Source organism: Achroia grisella, unplaced genomic scaffold (genome assembly GCF_030625045.1).
Source record: "Achroia grisella isolate CSIRO2021 unplaced genomic scaffold, CSIRO_AGI_Agris_v1 utg546, whole genome shotgun sequence".
Lineage (NCBI taxonomy): Eukaryota > Metazoa > Arthropoda > Insecta > Lepidoptera > Pyralidae > Achroia > Achroia grisella.
In genome coordinates this window covers 5,921,484-5,946,172 of record NW_026712931.1, presented here as the reverse complement: position 1 = coordinate 5,946,172, position 24,689 = coordinate 5,921,484, and the positions used below count along the sequence as shown (strand labels likewise).

Sequence of the window (24,689 nt, the reverse complement as noted above, 5' to 3'; positions counted from 1 at the left end):
CATTATTTTTAAGTTTCTTCCAAATACAAGGGGTCTGACATGGGGTGTTATGTACCTACATTAAAAGATCCTTTTTGAAATGTTTGAAAGAAATGTATGTACCTACATTAAAAGATAATTTTTGAAATGTATGAAAGAAATGTATGGACCTACATAAAAAGTTCATTTTTGAAATGTATGAAATGTATGAAAGAAATGTATGTACATTAAAATATAATTTTTGAAATGTATGAGATGTATGAAAACAATGTATGTACCTACATAAAAAGTTCATTTTTGAAATGTATGAAATGTATGAAAGAAATGTATGTACCTACATTAAAAGATATTTTTGACATGTATGAAATGTATGAAAGAAATGTATGTACCTACATTAAAAGATAATTTTTGACATGTATGAAATGTATGAAAGAAATGTATGTACCTACATTAAAATATAATTTTTGAAATGTATGAAAGTAATGTATGTACCTACATTAAAAGATAAATTTTGACATGTATGAAATGTATGTACCTACATTAAAATATAATTTTTGAAATGTATGAGATGTATGAAAGAAATGTATGTACCTACATAAAAAGTTCATTTTTGAAATGTATGAAATGTATGAAAGAAATGTATGTACATTAAAATATAATTTTTGAAATGTATGAGATGTATGAAAACAATGTATGTACCTACATAAAAAGTTCATTTTTGAAATGTATGAAATGTATGAAAGAAATGTATGTACCTACATTAAAAGATATTTTTGACATGTATGAAATGTATGAAAGAAATGTATGTACCTACATTAAAAGATAATTTTTGACATGTATGAAATGTATGAAAGAAATGTTTGTACCTACATTAAAATATAATTTTTGAAATGTATGCACCGTACAATAACAATACACGTTAAACATCATACCACAGAGTCATACGCAAGTTAAAAACAAACTGCTATGATATTAATGAGAAAGGAAAATAAACTTTATGGTATTCGAGTTAGGGTCGATTTCTCTCTTTTTTATAAAACTATTTTAATCTTACCAGTTGCCAGTATTCGAAGACAGCTACGATTCGTACTCGATATTTTAAATTATTATGTAACCGATTTTTCAGTACAAATGTAAATAACCAACGACACTAATAATGTACTACTATATTCCGTTCTTTGAAACGGAACACTGCTATACTTAATACAAAATAATGAAAGTTTACTGTTCACAACGACTCATTAAAAGCATCATCGAATAATGCACTGTAATAAAATCCTGTTATCGATTATTCAAAAAAATCGATAATACATGTATTTATTTTTAATATGACAACACTTCATACATAAGTATTATTGGAAATAGTATTACTTGCTTGTTCGGCTATTTTTAATTTACTTAAACTTTTTTTATATGTTTAATTTACAATAATAATATATTAAGTGCTTATTATTGGAAAATATAAAAAAGACATTTAATTAGGCCGATACAAATGACAACAATGCCATCTATGAAAGCATTTTGAAAACATTGAGCCCCGTATTAGCACTGATTAAAGTGTAATTAAGTACTGAAAAATAACAAAATGAGTAAATATATGAAAATTACTTTTCTAAACGCATTATTTCATTTTAACATGTATATATAATTTTTTAAAAATGGATTAAACTATTTTGAAAACACAGTTTTGTTTTTTAAAACGTTTGCAAAACTATGAAGAATTCCATCGATACCAATCACGCCATCTATATGCAACTTTTAGCAATAATAATGGCTATTTCCTCATTGAGTGCCACTGGTGATACCAAATACCTTTTTCCTTCTCTAAAAGTTGATTCCACAAATTGCTTATCGAAAGTCCTGTTTTTACGGAACCACTTATTGGCCATGTAATGTGATCGTTCGGAAATTGGCAGAACTTTATAATCCGATTAGCTATTGAGCACCGTTCACTATAAATGTTACATCTTGTTTGTGTTTAATTTTATTAGTTAGAAAAGTCTTTTGGGGCATTTATTGTGTACGGCATTGTTGCGATTTTATTAAAAATAAATATTCTTAGTGTGGCTTAGTTTCCGTGGTAAAATTTACACAGAGTAGTCTGTATGGGCACCTATATGTCTCCTATATCAGCAGCCAAGCAGCTTGCTTTGTAATTTGGTTGAAGGCTCAGATGAAGCTGTAAAATTACAGGGTACCAAGGCATGGCATGGCACTTTGTCCTCCGGAATAGCAATGATGGTTACACGGGTATCACATGATGTCTACTACTTAGAATCATGTGTTCATCATCATCGTCATCTTGTTTACTATTACAATTACGTAAATAAATCCAGGCTTACAGACTTATCTAATCTATACAATTTTACTGCTTCCAAATTCAGTATGTCAATAATTTTTTCTATTCAACGCTCCGGCAATGGAAAATACCTATATAAAACCAATTTAATACGAAAGAAATAATAATAATTTGGCACATTGCCCCGTTAAATCGCATGTGCTCTGCGAAATGTGGATATGTCAAGTATTATGTTCACAGTGGTGACAGCTCACATCGCGCCTTATTTGCGGCTACCTGAACATTTTTTTATCAAACTAGTGTTTGGAATAAGTACTGGTTTAAACTTTTTCCAATGTTCTTTACAATTATTTAACAAACATTACATAAATAGTACATATTTGTCAGGAGCTAATGAATTAAATTATCGTGATTAATATTCCATTGATATAATATGTACACTAGTATTGGAATTCTACTAGAATGTAACTTACTTGACTTAAGAAATCCAAGTTTTGTTGGTACGCCACTTTACACTTTACTAGTTACTTTAGTTCTTCAGTCGACATCGGTATTTCAGTTTATAATATGTTGTAGTGAAACATCGAACGGAAGTTCCGGTTCAAGAAACTTAGGAAGGAAATTTCCAGAGCAACTTAGAGTAGTATCTAGCGATAAAGTAAAGCTAAAATATGCACTTCCATAGCATTATCACTGCCAGCATACGCTATCTAGAAGATATTGTAATTATAATTTTTTGAGACAATATTTGTTGTGTCATCATGAGTAACAAAACCATGAGTATATTAATAGGCACCTATAGAGAAATTGACGTTTCAAGGTGATTCGATGTTCTCTAGCTAAAGACATCAAATGAGGTAATCTCTTGAAATGATTTGAATGACTTCATTATAAGCAAACATTCTAATATTATAATAGCCTGATATTAGAATAATATACATAGTGTATATATAGTATAATACGAAAAATGTTTTGGCTTATTTCAAGAAAAGTATAGCGATTGAACTATTGGCTATTTCGTCATTTCGCTCGAACAGTAACAACGATGTTAGTATAACGATGCTTAGAAAGTCCTTCAGATATCTGAGAAAAAGGTCTGATTCAATAAGTAAATAATCTTATTGAATCAGTTCTTTCAAAACGATCTCAATGTGAACTGTAACTTGATAAAGTGCAAATAGTGTTCGGATTCCTTTTTCTACGAAAATAGGTTTCTTTTGTTGTACCAGTCTGTATTGATTCTATACTTAAGATGAAATGTAGTTAAATCATATAATGTTTCACTAATACATAGCAGTGTCTAAGTTTTATATCAGATAACGTGACCCTCACAACTTAAACTACGTTTTTACGACATTTTCATTGATGCTTTATTTCTGTTGGTGACACCGTGACATTATTTGGCCTATTACCTAATTGGACAACACTAAAAGAATTTTTAAATCCGAGCCAGGAGTTCCTGAGAATAACGCGGTCAACCAACCTATTGAAGAAACTAGCTTCATTATATTAGCATACATATATGGATTGTCTTGGGGAATTATTCGGTTTTGTATTATAACATGTGCATCAGATATAACATATTATAAATGAAATTTTATCCCCATAATTGTATGAGTATTGTCATACTTTAAACGTTCTTTCTGTGACGCACGATGTGAAATCGTTAAGAACATATTATTCTGTACTAATAAAAATTTAATATGGTGTGGTAATCACACCATAGGTCGTGGTCGTGGTCGTAACCCTTTTTGTTACAAAAAAAAGTTAGACAATGTCCTTGGGTACGTATTCCCCTACGGCTATGTATACAAAACTTAAGTATTGTCCTAAGACGACGGAAGTAGGTGCACAATGTTTTTCCTAGAACGTGGATGACCAATTTTAAGAAAATTGGGTTGTAGTATACTTGGTTTAGACGAAATTCTGTTAATTACAATAAAATGTTTTGCTTTTGAGGTATCTATATGTTATTATAATATATGTCCTTCTCTAAAGTCATCATGTGTAGTAAATTTATTATCTGCTATCTAATAAAATTTAATGCATACACCCAATTTCTATCATTATTGGTTTGCATTATAAAGCATAATACAATGATGATTGTGATTCTGCTGAATCGAATGACTTTTTATCTGAACACATTGTCATTATTTATACTCCTACGCTAAAACAAACCAGATATGATCATCTGCAATGGCTTCAATATGTTTAATGTGCCAGATGTCAGCCACAACACAGACTTTCACCTTAATTATATGCAATACATCGCAATTCAAGTTATATTTCTCACTTTTAGCCTGATTTTAGACTTTTGTAAATTTAAAAACACGTCTTAATTAGAATAGAACTGTAAATTAAGTGCTGACACTGTTTGTATAAGGATAGTCTAATATAAATAGCTATTAAAGTCACTGGAAAAGTTCCCGATATTCTGCTACAATTTTTTTTTAATAATCGATCTTCATTTTTATTAACTTATTTCGTCATAGGTATTTCTAGAATGGGGGAGGGGATTTTTATTCACAGAAGAATAATTCTTGAAGTAAGTATAAGTAGAGTAGGTACAATAAAACTATTGGCAACACATGATAAGTTACTCATCACGCTGAAAACCATGGTGGACAATTCCAGGTGAATTTTCTACATTGCAGCGAATTCACTATAAATTATCCAAAACTAGAAATCAAGTTCTGGATTTTTTTTCCACAACTTTTCATCCCGCCAGCTCATATCATTATCATAATTTCATTACTCATCCGCATTTTTTACTTTAATCTATACTAATATTATAAAGAGGTAATGTTTGTTTGTTCGGAGTAATCTCCGACCAGTAGGAGCCAATACAATAATACAACCAATAAGAAAAACGTGGCAAAAAGTATTATTTTAAGTGTTTCCGTTGCGTGCGGTGCGTAAAGGATTAAAGTAACGGAAAAAAATGAATGACGAAATTGTTCTCATTAAAAATTCTAAAACCATATCTCTATCTTTTAAAGTCAACTCACTGTAATATTTTTATGATAATCAAATTATTTCTAAATTCATTATCCAAATAAATACGTTAACAAATATTGAATGCGCTTTACTTTTTCTTATTTTATTATTATGTAGGCACCAACCAGTTACAGTTTTGTTTTGTTTGTTTGTACCAGTTGACCCGTTCAACTTCGTCTGCGTCATATTTTCCCCGTTTTTACAATTTTTTCGTTGCAGTTCCGCCTCTATTGGACGTATCGCGATGTTATATACCTTATAATCTTTCTAGATAAATACGCTATCCATCGCTAAAAGAATTTTCCAATTCGGATCAAGTGAAGATTACCAGAATATACAAATTCAAAAAATCACCTAAAGAGGTATTATAAAGATAATTTTATTGTACTATAGATAAGTATGGTATACGTTCATTTTAAAATATATTTATCTGTATACAAAGAATTGCATAGGTTATCGCGGTTTCTTTCAAATCTCTGATGTCCAGAAACCGGCTTCCGTATGACGTGTTCAGCGCGACTAATGGACCGCTTCGTCGTGCCAGTAACGTTCCTCGCGTCGCGCCAGCAGGTGCACTTCGATACTTTTTCCGTTGTTTATGCCTTCGGCCCTGGCACCCAGGATTTTACGTAAATTTACATTTATATGGACCTAGCGCTCAGGTTTTTAAGTCATCACAGAAGTGTTGTGTAGTGAGAATTTTAAACGTAATCCGGAATTTTGACAATTTTTTTCTATTATCAGGTAAATATAAACATATCTAGGCACATAATTACATATATTAAGTTATGACACTTTGTATTAATCAATTGCACATACTTGCGTAACAATGTCAGGATTAGATAACTAAACCTAAAGTAGAAAAATAACAATCATTTTTAGGTAACTAGAACGATATGGCTTTCGGACCACCTAATTGAACCGAATCTTATATGCATAATATGTTGTAATTCTGAACACTAAGTTATGTCTTTGGGCGCTGTAATTTCACTGCCTGTCCCTAAACCATAACATAGCTTGCTAAGCATACTTAAGGATATTAATGGCAGAGGTACCCACTACAACAACCAACGCGTTAATGTTCTTTTATTTTAGTTAAAAAATATATGTTTATTCTTAGTACTGTGTACCGTGTGACATATCTCTTATGGAGTAGATAGTAAGAATTCAGACAGGTGACTAAATTGTCCCAGAATATAAAGTATAATAAGCTGTTTAAAACAGAATCTATTATTTTATTATAAAAGGTTGTCGTAGGTTGTCTGTATAGAGAATTACTAAGGGGTGATACAGTATCCTTGACTAACGATCAGACACGTGACAGTAAAATTGCAGGGTGCAAACACAATACCTTAGCCCTTAGACTTGGCAATGAGTGTTACCATAGACTACTTATTGAATTTTATCGTGTTCGTAGTGCTCTTCACAATGTTATACTAGTTAATTTCTATCAGACGATGGACCAACTTGTTTGTCATATCAATTTTATAAATAAAATTATGCGTGTCAAATGATTTACGATTGAATGTAAGATTATACAAAATGTTTTAGATGCAACATTTTTAAAGTAGTGTTCTAAAATAATTTATTAGACTCGCTTCGGGCCTACAAATCAAATTAATTTTAAGTCATAATTTCGTATTACGTCTGCTTCTTACCTAAATAAGTAACAAGGCATATAGAATTAACCCACTGAGTGTCATAACAGCTTATTTTTATAGTTATTTATACCAATACAAGTTATTTGCGTTGCCGTAATATCCACTTAATATCTAGTCATGGCCTCAAAGGTTATGAATACAATAAACATAGCTAAAACGGAGATGTCGCGTATTTAAATAGCCGTGTCGTTGAACCTCATTGTGGGCTGATGGATTTTATTTGTATTAGAATATAATTATAAAGTCGATAGTATAGAATATCGGATATAGTATGATATTATATATGCACCACAAAAGTGGAAGGATTCAGATATTGGTAGAGGTATCTACTGATCTAATAGATCACGAAAGGATGAACAGATAGACTTCTTTAAATAAATATTATAAAGCAAAAATCGATTTTATGTTTGTAACTATCTTTTGCCCGCGGCTTCGCTCGCGTTAATTTGTCCTCTTAGGGGTGGAATTTATACTTTCTTAGGGGATGCCTACGTCATAGTAGTTTTATGCATGCAAAATCTCAGCCCGATCGGTTTAATATTGACAAAGTTTCATACAAACTTTCTTCCCCTACTTTATCCCGTTGGGGATAGAATTAGTAAAAATCCTTTCTTAGCGGAAGCCTACATCATAACATCTACCTGCATGCCAAATTTCAGCCCGATCCGTCCAGTGGTTTGGGCTGGGCGTTGATAGATCACTCTGTCAGTCACCTTTGGGTTATACATATTTAGATGGCTGCTAAAAGACGCTTAACTGATCTTAAAAAATCTTTCTGTCTTAATATCATACTGCATTAAGTAAAAATAAAAACAAATTTTGGAACTAGCCTTTTAAATTGAAACTTTAGAATCCAAACAGATGTTTTTAAGTTAATTAATGGGTGCAATATAAAAAGTTACTTTATCATTCAATAAGCAGGAATGGTTCGCTGGTAATTTGATTATATTAAATCAATATTCGCATTTTAAACGCATGAAATTCTTTTACTGTTTTACTTTGGCTCTTACTTGGCTAACCATATTTTCTTTAACTTTGTGTCATTACTCGGGTTGTTGTATATATCTCGCCTTTGTCCCACTTTTTCACTTTTTTCTTGTCATATATTCCAATCAGATTAGGAATCCCTACTTGATTTGTATTTCACAGTATTCTTCTCTTTCATGCACTTACATTACTGTATTATCATTTATAAATAATGGTTTTTGTTCCTGCATTAAAGGTTGATATTTTTCGTTTTCAAGCTAGCGTGTCTTTTTATTCAGAAACCATTTGTTATTTACCTGGAAACTAGAAATCGCGATGACACACATAAGCAAGACGTGGCGTCTTAAGCACGCAACTTTATATCGAGGCCGATGTAACTGTGTTGCTACGAGATAATGTATTAGGTTTTGTTATCATTTATGATAAACTTTAGATTTTTTGAATCTTGAAAAAAACATCAAGTATTTATGCCTACCGTATTTTTTTTATCTAACGCATTTCAAAATATAATTCAGCACTCATCACTAGTGAATTACATACAACTCACACACATTACTATAATACAATACTACCACGCATATTCAAAATTAATTATTATGTACCTATATAAATATGATTTCATACTCGCAGTACCTACTTAGGTAATACGAGTATAAAACATTAGATTTGGAGACATATTTCAAACAAAAACTTATTTTTTGCAAGTTTGCCTAATCCAACCAGGTCATAGCTAAAGTTTGAAATAATTGTCAACGGTACAAATCTAAATATACATGGGATTCGGGTCGGGTTGAATCATCTGTTGTTTTAAATACAACTGCTGCATGTCTTTAGAAATGTGTATGTTTGTCAAGAATCTTTAAAAAGTGGAGTAATTAAAGTGAATTACAGTTTTCTCTTCCGCGGATTAGTGATTGTTGGGACAATTTGTGCTTTGATACTGTTTTACGACTAAATGAATTTATTAGTTGATTCTGTTTCTGTACGCGCTATATTTGTCGTCTCAAAATTATTATAATACTTTTTATACTTGTATCTTATAATCTACTAGCGACCCGTTCCGACCTAGACAAATTAGGGTTTGTGTTGGACAAAATACCTTATTTGCAGTGATTGTTTGTTTGGGATAATGTACCTCTAAAAAGGTAATAGATTTTTTAAAGGCTAATACGCAAATACACTTTGACTAAGATATCCTATATGTATGCATATTAATTGATGATTTGCATTTTATCTTTTGGAGAAAGTTGCAATAGTTGTTTCGTGAAAAATAAAATTTTGAGACGGAAGAGGATTTGCTCTAAACGCATTACTCAATTCTAACGGGTTCTAACACCAGTCTAAACATGTGTTATTAGCATTTTTTTTTATTCTCTTCATTATTTCCATATTCGTTTTCTTTACATATATATTAACAACAAATATATTTTCCTTAAAATTCAAAATTCCTAATAAACTTAAGTATGCAGCATCCAATGACGTGTGCCAAAAAACCAAGTCTACTTGCCTGCAACATGGTATAAATTTAGCGAAATCTTCCAAGGCGAGACCGGCTTTCGATGAAATCCGGTCTGAGTTTACTTCTATTTTTGCTGCTATTGGCTCCATGCAAGGCTCTGTTGCTCATTACTCGACATCATTGAGGGCAACAAAAAGCATATTGCCCCTACTACAATGAACATAAGAATATTTTCTAGAATTTTCGAGACATGGTACAATTTTGCCTAAGTGCATAATAAAATATTATTTCTGGGCTCTAGTATTTTCTGTATTATTATGTGCACTTAAGTAAATTTTATACCATAAGAAATTAACTGTGTTGGTTGAGGTTTCACCTGATGTGTTCTCGAACTGGCTACATCTTATCACATGTCTGCGATATTACTTATGTTTAGTTAAAACCGCACAAAAGTGCATTTCACACATTTAAATCCTTGCAGCTTCACTATCACGTATCCTTGCAGCTTCACTATCATGTCGAAGTCAGAAAGTTGTTGTCGCTGTCTTTCCGTCCTTATGTATGCTTAAATCTTTATAACTACGCAACGGATTTCGAAGCGATTTTTTTAATAGATAGAGTGATTCAAGAGGAAGGTTTATATATAATACATGCATAATACTGTAGAGAAACACTGATAAATTTAGAGGTTTTTAATGTGATGTCGTAAATAAACACAATTTTTTTGCTCTTACATTGCAAACTCTGGCTGCACCCCACGAGATAAATCATAATAATGTACTACAGTATTGTACTCCTTAAAAAGTTTAACAAAAAAGTCCGTAATGCTATATGTCTATCTCTATCTAAGGATAACCCACAATAACCATTTTTTTTTCCTTTACATTTTATGAAAAAAAAAATGGCTTGTTTACCAAGTGATTTTAAGCAATGTAGCATTAATTTTTATCCAATTAAGTACCCTAAATACATTGTTCGTTTAATATAGATCAATGTGGCCCTTTACAGCATGCAATTTAAATAAATATTTCCAAAGATATTACAGATTTTAAATGCAGGGACATCGGTGCGGCGGTACCAGCTCGGCCGGCGGCGCTAATCAAAACATGTTTGTACTATCTAATGACAAAAAAAGCTGTAAACGTTGTTTATAAGGACATTCTGTAGTAGGTCAGCATTGCATCCATACGAAGCCGGGGCGGGTCGCTAGTATAATATAATATTGATACACTTATTTTATATATCTATGCATATATTTTTCATTGACGTCTTTATCCATGTTAGTTTTTACCGTTATCACCTCAATGTAGATCGAGTGGTAATTGGTAACGGTATACAGTAATGTTTCTTCAATCAATATGTATATAAAAATATGATGACGTCAAGTATGATTCCCTGTATGTATGATTCAAGTTTGTTGCTAATATTAATTCTAGCAAAGATAGGTCGAGCAAGTTAGGTACTACAATAGGAAATAAGAGCAATATATTGCGAATTAATTATGTGATTCTCAGGTCGGTTGACGTGTGTTGTAGTTTTGGTTTCATGTCGCCTGTCAGAGCCGTTACTTCTTTGATCAAACAAGTATGTTAGGCTTGCAAAACCTGTGTTGCGACATGTACGACATGCTCTCCGTCCATTCTTGGTAACTACTCTTGTTGTCTTCGAATAAAAACGCGAAAGAATTCTGACTCATATGCTACTTTGACTTCTTCAGGCGTTATTTGCATAGGCAATTGTCTTGCATGCAGTAATTTTATATATATTTAATATTATTTTGTAACTGAGTATTGACATCATTACGCTATCTAGTTTTGAAATAAGAAGAGCTTACTATATTATTATTAAAAAAAATATATGAAATATTTAAGATTGAATATTTTTTTTGCACTAGTACATAGAATCCAGACATACTACAAATTACTGCCCGAGAATTAATTTAATAATTAATTGCCGTTTATTAAGTCTCGAATTGTATTAGAATCTGAATATGATAAATGTTTGAGTAATAAACATTCAACATTTTTAAAACTTTCACATTTATAATATTAGTGGGAGGCTATTTCGTAATACTGATTCATTTAATTTTGTTTTATATTTGCTGTCTTATTGATAACCAAATATTGAACATTTTACAAAATCGTTTATTGTTTCATAAACGAAATCCTTTTCTGGGACGAGAAACAAATCAAGTTTCGAGTTTTATAACAGAGTGCGATGATTCACGCAGTCATCCTCTTTTCGACCGATATCAAAAATAAGGAGGTTGCTCAAATTTAATGCGTCGGCGACAACTCATATCAACATTAAAGTCTATTTTTCACAAACGATTCAGCAAACTCATTTAGAATTTGTGAAATCTTTTTTAAGTAAAGAAGTCATAATCATTACATAAATTGGGTTTATGTCACGAGAGCGTGGAGATAGGGAGAGGTAAGTCCACTGTGATGGTCGTTTGCGTCTATCTTTCTTTACTTTTATGAGTGGAGCAAATATTGACATTGGGTGTTATCGTTTGTTACGCGTTGTCACCAGCTATGTTTAGTCTTAATTCGCTTTTAAATATGTTATTTTGTTTAGATAACTGTTGCTTTGTGTTTAATATTGATATTTATATAGATAAACTATAGTGTATTCTTTTAATTACCTTGTTTATTTTTTTTTGTGATATATATGTCATTTCAACGATAAAATAATTTGAATACTTGTTTGGAATATCACCAGACTTAATTCAATTTATACATAGGTTTATTATATTGCTCCATTATATAACACTAACTGTTACCCGCGACATATTTTGTTTCTTTTTATGACAAAAATAGTTTATGTCATATCAAATTTCATTAAATATCAAACAAACAGACAGACAGACGGATAAACATACTTTCACATTTATAATATTAGTACCTACGAATATTTATAACCTAAATTGAATTTTACCGTAATTTATTAATATAGTATCGTTTGCCCGGAACTTTGTGTCCTTCTCCATGCGAAATAGTAATTGTAAAAATATAAACAAATATGCTCAGACATTAATGGTTAGGATTATCATAGGAAAAGTAATTGCTGTTGAAATATTCTTCTCACACCAAATTAAATAAAAGAAAATATTTATTCGTGCAGGACATTGTAGCCTCATATGAATGCCTAGTTATTTTTGTATAAATTTTTTTTTTTACCGTCCGAGGTGAGTACCATTTGCGAATGCCCGAATCATTATTGAACTTAAAACTCATGATTTGTATAATACATCTGTAAAGTATATATATTACACGTGTAGTTTTTATCAAGCTAGACTTTGTAAAAACTCGCCTGTGTGACTGCGTGAGGTTTCAGCCGCCAAGCAGCTTGCTTTGCGAGATCTGTTATAGTTGTGTCTGATTTGATTGAAGGTTAAGATAACGCAACGATACTACAGAATAAGGCATGACATCTTAGTCCTCCAGAATGGCAACTCATGTGCGGTATTACAGGTGTCATTTAACAACGTGATGTCCGTAGTGATGTTCATGTATGTTCGGTTACCACTTACCATCAGGTACGGTTCACCTGATGGTAAGTGGTAGCTTGTTTGCTACTCGAATTAGAGAAAAAGGTTTCTCTTAAGGAATCACTTTCAGATGATATGATGGCTAGGAAATTTCCTAATATCGTTAGTATGACGTAATTCGCTTCATGAAATAATTTTCATTATACTGTTTATTATATATTTAACATACGTATATGTATGTTATTTTTCTTCTTTGTAAAAGGTACATGTATAGATGGCACTAATATATTAAAATCTTGCTTGTATTGTTCTTTAAATAACAACATACAAATTACAGTTAATAATTTAAGACATGTCTACTTTATGTAGCCTGTCTGTTCATTTGATTTATATGATTTCGCGTCAGTGTCCTTCGAGGAATTAGTATTAATAACTTTGTATCTTGATTTGTAACTGAATTCATTTTGAAGTTTCGTCTTATGTTGTATATAAGTTATAAGTGTGTAAATTAAAAAGTAGTAGGTATTCGTAGAACATGAAATAATAAACTAACAGTGTCATTGGCAAATTATTTCATTATGGCAAGTTATTGTTCATAGATTTTTCATATTTTGATTTTGATTATTAATTTTTATGAAACTGCGAAATATATTCTTTATTTTCCTATCCATATAACTCTCATCAATTGAATTGCTTAGTTTGAACAAATATATCAAATAATATTTACGGAATAACTTTGTGTGGTAGTGGATACGCACTTGGCTTTTTTTTTTGAACCAATGATCGTTCATCGACCGTGCGCTATGCGGATACTTGCGTGGTGTTGTTCACCGACATAAAACGACATAATCGATGCATTATGCCTATGTATAATGATGCTAGACGGCGTGTGAATTGGACTGAGAGATACACGCGATGCAAAAAAAGTGGGTAATGTAGAACGTGGTTCGAGAGTTCGAATGTCGGGCAAGTGTTCACAAAGTTATAAAAATAAGGAATTGAAACAAATACATAAATTTAAAATTCTAATCGAATTTATGATAGTATTATAAAGTTAATTCTGTCCTGAATTCATATTTTAGTCAGATTATAATGAGATCAAAATAAACTTTATTCCAATAAACTTTAAAAAATCGCTTTTGTATAATATTTTTATTTTCGATACCGAAATAGTATTTTGTACCCAAAAAAAGGAACTTTATATAATGAATAAAATCACTATTTCTTTAAATTGCTTCCATGTTAATAAAAACACGCGCCGTAAGTGTGGTTGTAGTAATAAAAATAGGTACATATAATGTATAATAGGTTTGTACATGATAGAGTTATTCTATGTTTTCTCTACTTATAGAAGATATTTTTCTAATTCGCATATAGAAGTGTTGAAATTCTTTATGGTCACTTTTGCTAATTAACACACTTAGTAGTCTAGGTTTTATCTCATGTTAATTGCGTGCCAGTTTTCAACTTGATTGGCTAATAAATGAAGCTATTCAGTCATTATCATTTTTGCCGTCCATTTAGAGAGTGTTCCATCTAGATCTGGTTAATGTATTTCTCAAGGAATATTAAAAAAAAAATATTCGTATAATCTAGGATGCATGTAAGAGAAGTCTTTTCGTAGTTAGGTCAATATAAGGAGTATTTTTTCTTTGCTAAAATTGAATGTCATAAAGGTCACAATGTGCCTATCTAAAAGCCTTCAGCAAAAATCAGTCTACTCAGACCATAAAAGTATATGATGGAAGACCCTTTTCTCCATTCACTTCTATTGGACCTGGGGTGAGACGATACAGATAGGACAAGTCCGAACATTATTATGATATTGTCCTTAACATATTTATAGAGAACAATCTATCGCAGCAAAATCAGAGCAATCTGTTGCGAAATGCATCTAAGAAAACATTGGCTGATAAGATTTTGATAGATAGGTACTCCAAACTCAGACATGTCACGCCTACATGTATAGCCTTGTTATTTAGAGATACAACATGTTAGTGTGCTATATTCACCTTGTTAGAAATATCTTTTTATTTAACTTAGGTACTCTGTAAAATTAAAAAAGTAAACAATTAAAAGGAGACTTCACTTAGTTATTGGCAAAAACTTATGGGTTCAGGTAAAAGTTCTTACATAAAATTTGGCAGAAGGATTTTTATTTAAAGATGGAATTACCTTCATTCGAAGAGAGTCTATCATTTCTTATTATTAGCTATGGATTTGTTTATACTACGAAAAACAGTTTATCACAATTGTATACATATAGCGACTGCACTACATGCAATTTCAGTAACAGGCTAAAGATCTTAAAAAGGGACTAAAAGTCTCCGTTTAAATCAACTATATAAATAGGATAACCCTACAAGGATGTTCTGTTCTATAGAAAAAAAAACTGCCAGTCTTGATTATATTTATTGGATTGCAACACAAGTGTAAAGTCTATTAATTGTAATAAAAAAATGGAAATCGATTATTATCGACCTAGTAAATTTAGTGTTGTTTGGACCGTTCGAACGAGAGAGAAGTTAATAACTTAAGTGCATGACTTACCTAAACAATTTTAGAAGTCCGTACCAAGAAGCCTTTATCAGGAAATTCAATATTGAATTTATTTTATAGAAATTTTGATTATTGTCTAAAAATCTTACCTTCTCTCTAATCTCAAAGTTTTGTTTTAAAATATATTATAAAATACTAGCTGTGCCCGCAGTTTCACCAGCTTTAAATTTAAATATAAAATAAATAAAACAGCCTATGTGTTATTCTCATGCATAAGCTATATTACTGTAAAGTTGAATCAAAATCCATACAGTAGTTTTTACGTGAAAGAGTAACAAACATCTATACTCACTAACTTTCAAGTTTATAATATTAATAAGAAAGATAGATATCCATATTTGTTAGATGAAGATTCTGCAACTTGTCTGCATAAACTTTCGTTCACTATGGTCATTCTTTCATATTAGCATTTTCTTTTATAAGACGGCTTTGAAGACTCCAGATGTTACTGAACTTAAAGTCTCTATAAAATTCCAAGTTCTCAACACGTACACGTTAGTGATGTCTAAAAGAAGTAAAGATGCGACGTATTTATTTATTAACATTACTCTATATATTTTGGTTATTTTTAATATGCCAAATGTAATTACTGTTAATATATAATTAATAGAGTAAAATCCTACCTTATTCTCTTAAAATTTGCGTAATCATCATCTCTAAATCTATATCTGGTATTCCCATTAAAAAATAATAAGGTAGATTTGCTTCGTTTACTTTCATCATCAGTATCTGAATTTATAACTTGTTTAGTTGAAAATCGATGTTGTTTCCACTTCACTAGCTAAGCACAAAAGTTTATCGCCGTAGTTTTGAAGTTTGCATTTGGTCGTCTAGAGTCTAGACTGCAGAATGACTTCTTCAGGGCACTAGAGAGTAGCAAGTAGATAACATTTACATAACTTTGCTTATAGGTTATTTTGAGAAGACAAATATCTCTTATAGCTTTTAGAATATGACTGAAGCCACTCAAGTAATGATATAGATTTTTAATTATATAGCCTTTATTTGAAACGTTTAAACATTTTGAATTAATTCTATATTTCTCTCTACATTGAAATTTTATTTGTGTTGGCATAATAATGGTGTTTTTGTGTAATATAACAAACTAGAAAGTACGAACAACAAAGTTAATATATTGATAAATAAACTTGGCATTCCTTTAAATGCTGGTTGCAAACGTTCTTAGTTGAATTTCACATTTAGTGTCTGCCGGTTAATCATAGACCAATATTGAGAAATTGATCTCCCGATGTTGTAAGTAAATCAATGTCATATTGATATTGTCAATTTGTGAAAATTAATCACTTGTCTTGACAACGAGAACATATTAACTCGGCTTGACATATTGTCTAAGGAAAGTATTAAATTAAGTACAATGTCAATACAAATTAGTTTACCGCCGCCTATGTAATACGAGTATCTAAGACCAACCGAGGCCGTAGCTTGCAGCATGTTGCGTCAAAGGTGCCACCTGTACACAGTATAAATTTGCCATGTAGACGTAACCTTAAAATGTGAGGTGAAAGGTCGACTTTCGCATAGCATTAGCATTAATACGACGCATTTGTCATATCCATGTTTTTTCTATAGTGCCATCCAGAGGAATGTTACTAAGATATGAGTCAAGTGTTATTTTAAGGTATCAAACTACGAGGTTAGGCGAAGGTGTCTTTAAATGTCACGCTGGTTATTGTGGTGAAAATTGTGGATTAGACCACAACAAAAAAACCACAAACAAACCACGACAAACTAAGACGAGAAGTGTGGACTTCTCGTCTTAGTTTTTATGACAATCCATATAGTACCACTGCTGGGCGTAGGCCTTAAGGGTTCTGCAACCATAATTCTATACTATAGTGTCAATGCATCATAGCTTATGCAGCTTAAGATTAACCTTATTATTTTTATAGTACCTCTGCAATAGAAGAAAGAACAGTTTCTTTTTTATCACGGATCAAACTATTCTTGCTAGAGCATGAAAACTCAATTATTTTTATTAGAATTAATCGAACGAGATTATTCCCATTTTGGTTACATAGTTCACAACCTTTTCTATTATTGTGAAACCATTAAGTTGATGATCTTTTTCTTCAGATTGAAATGGTTTAATTTATAAACCCGAACATAGAAAAATTTAATGAATATTAACAGTGATTTGTAATGATTATGTAGATAAAGTATTCTATTTTTCTTTGTAGATTATTATGAACTGATTGCGAAAGAATAGTATAGCGAGATGAGTTCCCATATTTATTTAATATTCTATGTAACAAATAAATATGCCTAGAGAACCTTAGTACGTAAGGTTGATACATCATATACAGTTAGATTCCATACTCAAGCACATGTTCATATACAATACACATACATTATATATACATTGAGGACGAGGAATGTGAATCGGAAGCCTGATTCCCCGTTGCTCTTGTTTCCTAATAAGTTGTGACCGCGATTTCGGACACGTAGACGTTGAAATTGGATTTCGGTGTTGTATTATGTTGGTAGAAATGTATCCTAAGTTCTTATTCATAAAACTGAATGAAAGAAATGTATTTTTTATTTTCACACTATCAGACTGATTGGTATTTGGTTTGATATAGAAATCGATTACACGTTTAGTTTAGCCTCGGAGGTAGTGGTTTAGCATACAGCTTTTCTTCGACGGTCGTGGGTTCGATGCTTCGCACTGTACAAATATTTGTATTCATGATAAATACTTTTAGTATGTACCAGTATAGTCAAACCTCGTAGAGAGAAAGTTCTTTTAAATTAGTTTAGCAAGTTTCCGACACGTGATATGCTAACTAATGAATTTCAGCCCAATGTTATTAACAAAGCTTATGCCTATACTTACATCTGGAAATTTATGGAGTCTATTAGCTAAAATTTCTGAAATTTCTTGTAAAAGAAGATATTATTATAAATAACATCATCGCAATAGTCATTTTCTAATGTCGTTTATTCATATTGTTCATGCGACATATGATTTAAAAATTAATCTCATTTTCAATTACGCAGTGCAGTGCTGCTGTTGAACATTGGCATTTCCTTTATACTATCCTAACTTACAACACTTGATCCGGATCTATATGACTTAGTTCGGATTTTTATATGTATTTGTATATGTGTTATGTAGGATCCATGATGAAACTACTGTCTAATATCCTAATTTATTCATTCATAATTTAAGCGCTACGCTCTTGTCGGTGGAGCTCTTGCCACTTTCCAATCTTCCATCATGCTCTTTAAATGTTGATACGACTCGATGAATTCCTTATGTTAATTGCGATGATGTCCTTAATATTATTTGTAAAATTATTTAAAATATATTTTGTAAACTGAATAGTGATAGAATTTTAATTAATTATACATATTTAGGACATTTCTTGAATTAACATTATGTACATTTTTACTTAATTGAGGCATGCATAACAGCAGTATTCAATAAACTATAATATTATATTACGTGTTAATATCTGTTATTACATTTCTAATACGGTATTATACGTATATGTGTTCAATTACATTATAGTAATAGATATCTGCATTGATCAATCCAATGTCTGATTATTGCAATGAAATTGCAAGCAATTAAAGTACAGTGGGATATTCGCGATCGACTGTGATCATGTAGAGTTGCTCAACCATCCGTCCTATTAATCTAATTAACGACTCGCCCGCTTGCAGATACAGATTTGCTTTTATTGCAGTAACCACTCCCGCACTTAACTCTATGGGCTCTTGTGTAAAGTCAGAAATATACTTCTACTTACAAACTTTGAGTGGAACTATTTCTTTTCTTTTTGTGAAGTTTGTTGGAACTGTTGCTTTGAATATTTATTAAATCTTTAACTTTATTATTCTTAGTCTATTATTAATAACAACAATGTTTTTGTATTGAACAATATAATACGTCTGCAACGAATTTTACTTTATCTAAATATATAATATGACGGTCAAATGGATTGATAGAGAAAATCGAGGACGATTTTTGTCCGTATCATTGTCTTAATCCTAAGTAAGTTTAGCCATCACCTGGAATATATTCTAAGTGGCCTTTATGCCTAGGAGGGATTGCATTAGCACAAGATCTTTCGGAAGTAAGATGAAAGTATAGTAGTACCTACATTATTCTCTTTAATACTGTATATTCACCAGTTTGAAAACGCTAAAGACTAAAGCCAAAGATGATTGATAGCTTCCTTAGACAATTCCAAATACATGTACATCTCTTGTGACATAATATGATGTTTGTAAAAATAGAATATTCAATAGGTAAAAGAAATAAGAACCGTGATTATGTTATTCCGATAGCTAGAGTCAGGCCAAGTGATTTTATATAACGTGGCGAAAGGTCAAGTTCACAATGATATTTGGGTATTCTGATTTAATCCATTGAGTCGAAGTATTCACGTGGCATCAATAATTTTCCTTTATTAAATCAGTTTGACATCACTGAAATATTAATCAAACACTGCAAGTACTTTTATTATTTCCATAAAACCTTTATAATATTACTATAAGTCTCGAGAGAATAAACACAAGAACAAACTGAAAAATCGCTCTTATACAATTACAGCGATTATGTATTATGTCTTTACTTTGATTAAATCAATCGCGTGTTACACTTACTAGAATGGATTTCTCAATCGTCATTGCATAATGACGTAAATCAGTTGATGTTCGCGTTCGGGACAATCAACTGTTGTAAAGTTCTCATACTTTACAGTACAATAGAACAAAAGGCGATGTTTTGCTAGAATCAGCACAGCTCCCCCAGTTTACAATAAATTCAAACACCATTGTTTTGGGGCGATTTTGTCCCCCACAGTCAGTCCTGTAGCAACTAAATCATTACTCATCTGGCTAGGTTTAAGTAAAACATAAGCGATATGTATTATGTGCGATAGTTCCCTTCACAAGGAAGGCGTAGTATCAGATTACGACGGTATATTTGTTCAATAAATTGTTAACTTCACTTTGCGTTGTCGTAAACAAGTTTATAATATGTTGCTTCATGAGGTAAAAACTTGGATAAACGTTTGAGATAAATGGACATAAAATGATTAGATTAAAATGTACCTACATTAAAATTTATACACATGTAAATTTTAATGTAGGTACATTTTAAATTTAACGATCTACTCGTTGTCTAGACATTCTAATCTGTAATCACGATTTTTTTCCACGTTCATGTAATTTAAAATATAGTAAAGTAATATATATTTTTGTATTAAAAAGTTTGTCTTATGTAGAAAGTTAATACCTTACTAAAATCATAAATCTTTCTTATTATTCCAGGTTTCAACTGCTCTACTGCAGCATCCGCCTTAGCATCTTCACTGCCAATACAATTCCGCCCTTCAGCGCCCTTAATGTAGCCATGTTAGACAAAATTCAACCTAACCTTAATAATATCACTGAAGTATCGTACAAGATTGGAGGGTGGTGGCGGACGTGACGTCATCGACAAAAAGGGGACATCATGAATCCGTCACAAGATGAGGCCAGAGCGGCCAGGATACAGAAATATAAGGAGGAAAGAAGAAAACAACTCACGGCCAGGACGGCGACGCTATTCTCTGCGAATGTTACTGAAAGGTGGGTTTATGACACAGTATGATAAACGACTTACGATAAAATACGGTATACGGTTATATGGTAGGTACTATAATGGTAGTATAAAATTCACATTTACGGTATAGTTGTTACGTTTTTTTAGCAAAAAAATAATCAAATATTAAATCCGTTATTAAAAAAAAATTATCTACTTTAATATTGACTTGACTCACCTTAAGTTTTGATTAACGACTCGTTACAAATAGTTGGCTATATTTATTAAATACTTTTACTTTTACGGTTTAGGGATATATGCTAAAAAAATTTTTATTTATAATTTCAGACGTCCGAGAAAAGCAGCCGACCGATCGCAGTCTGATGATACTGCCGATTATCTCAAGTCTTCCTCAGAGCTGAATCTTAACACCGCTTCAACATCAGTGCCTATTAGAACAACTCGAGCATCACGCTTAAGAGCTGCGGCTTCGGTCCATTCCGACTCATCTCCATCACATAGAAAATCTAATAGAAGCTCCTCAGTTCAATCATTAACAGAAGACAGCAAGAGTAAAACAGCAAAAAGCTCTAAGATAGTTGATAGAGACAAACGATCGAGTATAATTAAAAGACAAAGTAATGAAAAAGAAAATTTGAAGAGTACACCGCTGGTCGGTTACTCTGATAAAGATATTGGTGCTATTAAAACGAAATCTAAACATTCCACTAATAAAAATATTTTAGAAAAAGAGAAACGTAATTATTTAGTGAGTAGCCCTAAAGGAAAGATCGTCGGCGATAAAATCAGTTCAAGTTCCAAATTAGAAGAAAGAATTAATAGTAGTTTAAACAAAAACAAGAAATTAGATAGTTTAAAAATCGACGTGAAAAACGAAGCGCCTTTAAAAGAGGACGACGAAAAGATTTTTAACGACATCCTAGGTTATAAATCAAATTCTGCAAATGTTGAAAATGATAATATAGACCATTTATTTAATAACCTTGTAGTTGAGGTGACGCCGAAAACAAAGGTTAATGATGACAAGTCAATGCTCAATTTTAGTCACAAAAATTTAAACATTCCTGTTATGCAAGATACGACCTCATTTAATAAAGCTGTTAATGTTGTGAATGTTGAAGATAGTAGTGAAGTAGTGCCAAAATTAGTGAATGGTCCGGAAGTGGGTGGTTTATTGGGAGCAGTGTGTGTTCGTAAAGTAGAAAGGTTCAGTGAGCTCCTCAGTAATTTATGTTCTCCTTGTGAAGCTGACATCTTGTTCGAGGACATTTTAGTTGAGAATGAGATTGATGACCCCTTGGTAAGTTAAATATGCATTTTTTTTAAATAATAGTTAATAAGGTTGTTAAGTAATTTTAGTTTTATTAAGTAAGATTGTAATCGTGAGGAGGTATAAAAGTACCTAGGCTAGGAAAAGTATTACATTTTTTATAACCAAATGTTGTCCGTACTACATTAAACATTGTAATATTAAAAAATATAGAAATAACGTACGATAGATGTCAATTAGCATTAATGAATATAATAATTTTCAGTTCAATGTCTGAAAATTAAGTGATTAATACAAACACTATATAAATACAAATGAATGTTTGATAATGACATATAAGGGTAAATACGTAATAAATATATTTGATTGTATGACAAGCCAGCAGTTTTTACTGTGTTTTAGATTATTTTAAAAACTAGCTATGCCCGCTATTTCGTAATCCTGTAAGTTATTTGATTGCAAATTTAAGATAAAACTTTAAAAAAAAATAAAAAAATCCTTCAAACCTAACTAAAAAAATCCCCTAAATATAGTAAGTAAGCTAGTTTAAGTAAAACTAAGAAGACCTCCTAACAAGGCACAAATAGCAGTCATCTAGGATTAGTTGTTTCCAGGGAAGAAGCCGGGGCGAGGGGGCTGCCTCAAATTCTTTCAACATCCGTCGTCGTCACATGCTCTTTTAATTTTAATGAAGTTTACCACAATACATTTACACAAAGGGTAGACAAAACTTTTGACAATCATGGTTGCATTCCTTGATTAAGTACATTTCATCTTCCATGTACAGACCAGTGATTAATTACATTTTAATACAATCCTCGTCCTTGCCCTTTGGCAAAGATATGCCCAATAACACATCTGTCTACACTGGTTCTTATAATAATGAACCTCTTATTGTTTTTTTTGGTTGAAAATAGTCAGCCCAATCACATTATTATATTTTTTAAATACTATTAATTTGTGTATAGTATTATAGATTCAGTTTGCATGAGATCACCTGATACAAACAAAAATTTATAAAATTAAGCACTGCTTTTGGTAATGTCTGTGAAATAGGTGCTTAAATTATTGTCTGTTGTTTATTTATTTTTAGTTGATTATATAAAAACCTAAGGACAATGACTGGTGTGTAGTGTAATATATTTTTTTATTATTGGACAACTGTTAGCCTTTATAATTATTAATAAAAAATAAAATATACCTATTAAATTAAATCACATGGGCAAAGTATATTAATTAAAATTATAAAATGTAGGTAATTGATACAATGATATCACAAATTCTATTATTAATTGATTGTATTTATTTTATCACTTAATTATGTCTGTTGTAATACTCGTTAATTATGTTGTCTGTGCATCCGTACTGAGATAATTGAATTATTTATTTGTAGTAATAAATAATCCTGTACATATCACATGGCGACATCTAGTTCTAAGCTAAAGGAACTTGTACTGTGAGTACTAAATGACAACTGTTGTATGTGACCGAATTAAGTACTCGTAGGTTAGTAAACCCTTAAACAAGATTTTCACTACCCTTACTACATAGCAATTAGTTTATTTTGAAACACGATTAAACCATTAAAGGGTGCACCATATTATAATAAAAACAAAAAATGGAGAGCAGTATTATCAGGAAATCCATCAAATTTGTATCGCCTGTGCTCAGTTAAATATACCCACCCATTAAATGTCTTTTATTCCGCCAGAGCATCCCCAAGATGCTGATAATTTTTGAGTTTTGTATATATATACATAAATACATAATATAGAATAAACATAATATTTAGGCTGTGTCATTTCGAAATAATGTACCTATCTTCAAATAGAGAAATCAATTCTCAAAACTCCGGAGTTAAGTTTTCTCATAACTAAATGTACCTACTCTCTCTTTATAATATTAGTATAGAATAGATTGATCTTGGTAATAAATAAAAGTTAAATTAATAATGGATTTTTCTTTTTGTAAGCGGTAACCGTCATTACGACATCACGTTACCATGTGTCCCCCGTGATGTGATGAGTGATTCATGAGGACTAAGATGTTTATCCCTCTTATCCTAATATTTCATTACCTATGATCAGAATACTACAACCGATATGCAGCTTATAAAGCAACATGCTTTTTGATTGACACTGAGGTAGTAGTGGTAAACCTTTAAAATTACTTACTTTATTAAAATAAAGTTCCTTGAACAAAAAGAACGAAAATTTTGTGGAGCACCTCACTAGGCCAGAGTGCCCTCAAATATCCGAACGTTAAAATTAGCATGTTATATTCGCGCCATTAGACCCCGTGACCCGTCCAACGTCTAGCCAAGCTACGTCTTTCTAATTAATGATTATTTATTTCCAAGATAACACGTATAGTAGGTACAGTTAGTTTTTGTAACTGTTTCTGTAAACAG

The 24,689-nt window shown here is 31.4% G+C and overlaps 1 protein-coding gene across 1 annotated transcript in view; it reads left to right on the top strand.

The window, feature by feature from the left end:
* The window catches only part of LOC131848107 (uncharacterized), a 60,440-nt gene that overhangs the window by 20,264 nt on the left and 15,487 nt on the right, over positions 1-24,689 (top strand). The window contains exons 2-3 of the mRNA XM_059197862.1: positions 20,736-21,035; positions 21,337-22,309. Of these exons, the coding sequence (XP_059053845.1) occupies positions 20,920-21,035; positions 21,337-22,309 (1,089 nt within the window). The 5' untranslated portion in view covers positions 20,736-20,919. The remainder of the gene's footprint in view (positions 1-20,735; positions 21,036-21,336; positions 22,310-24,689) is intronic.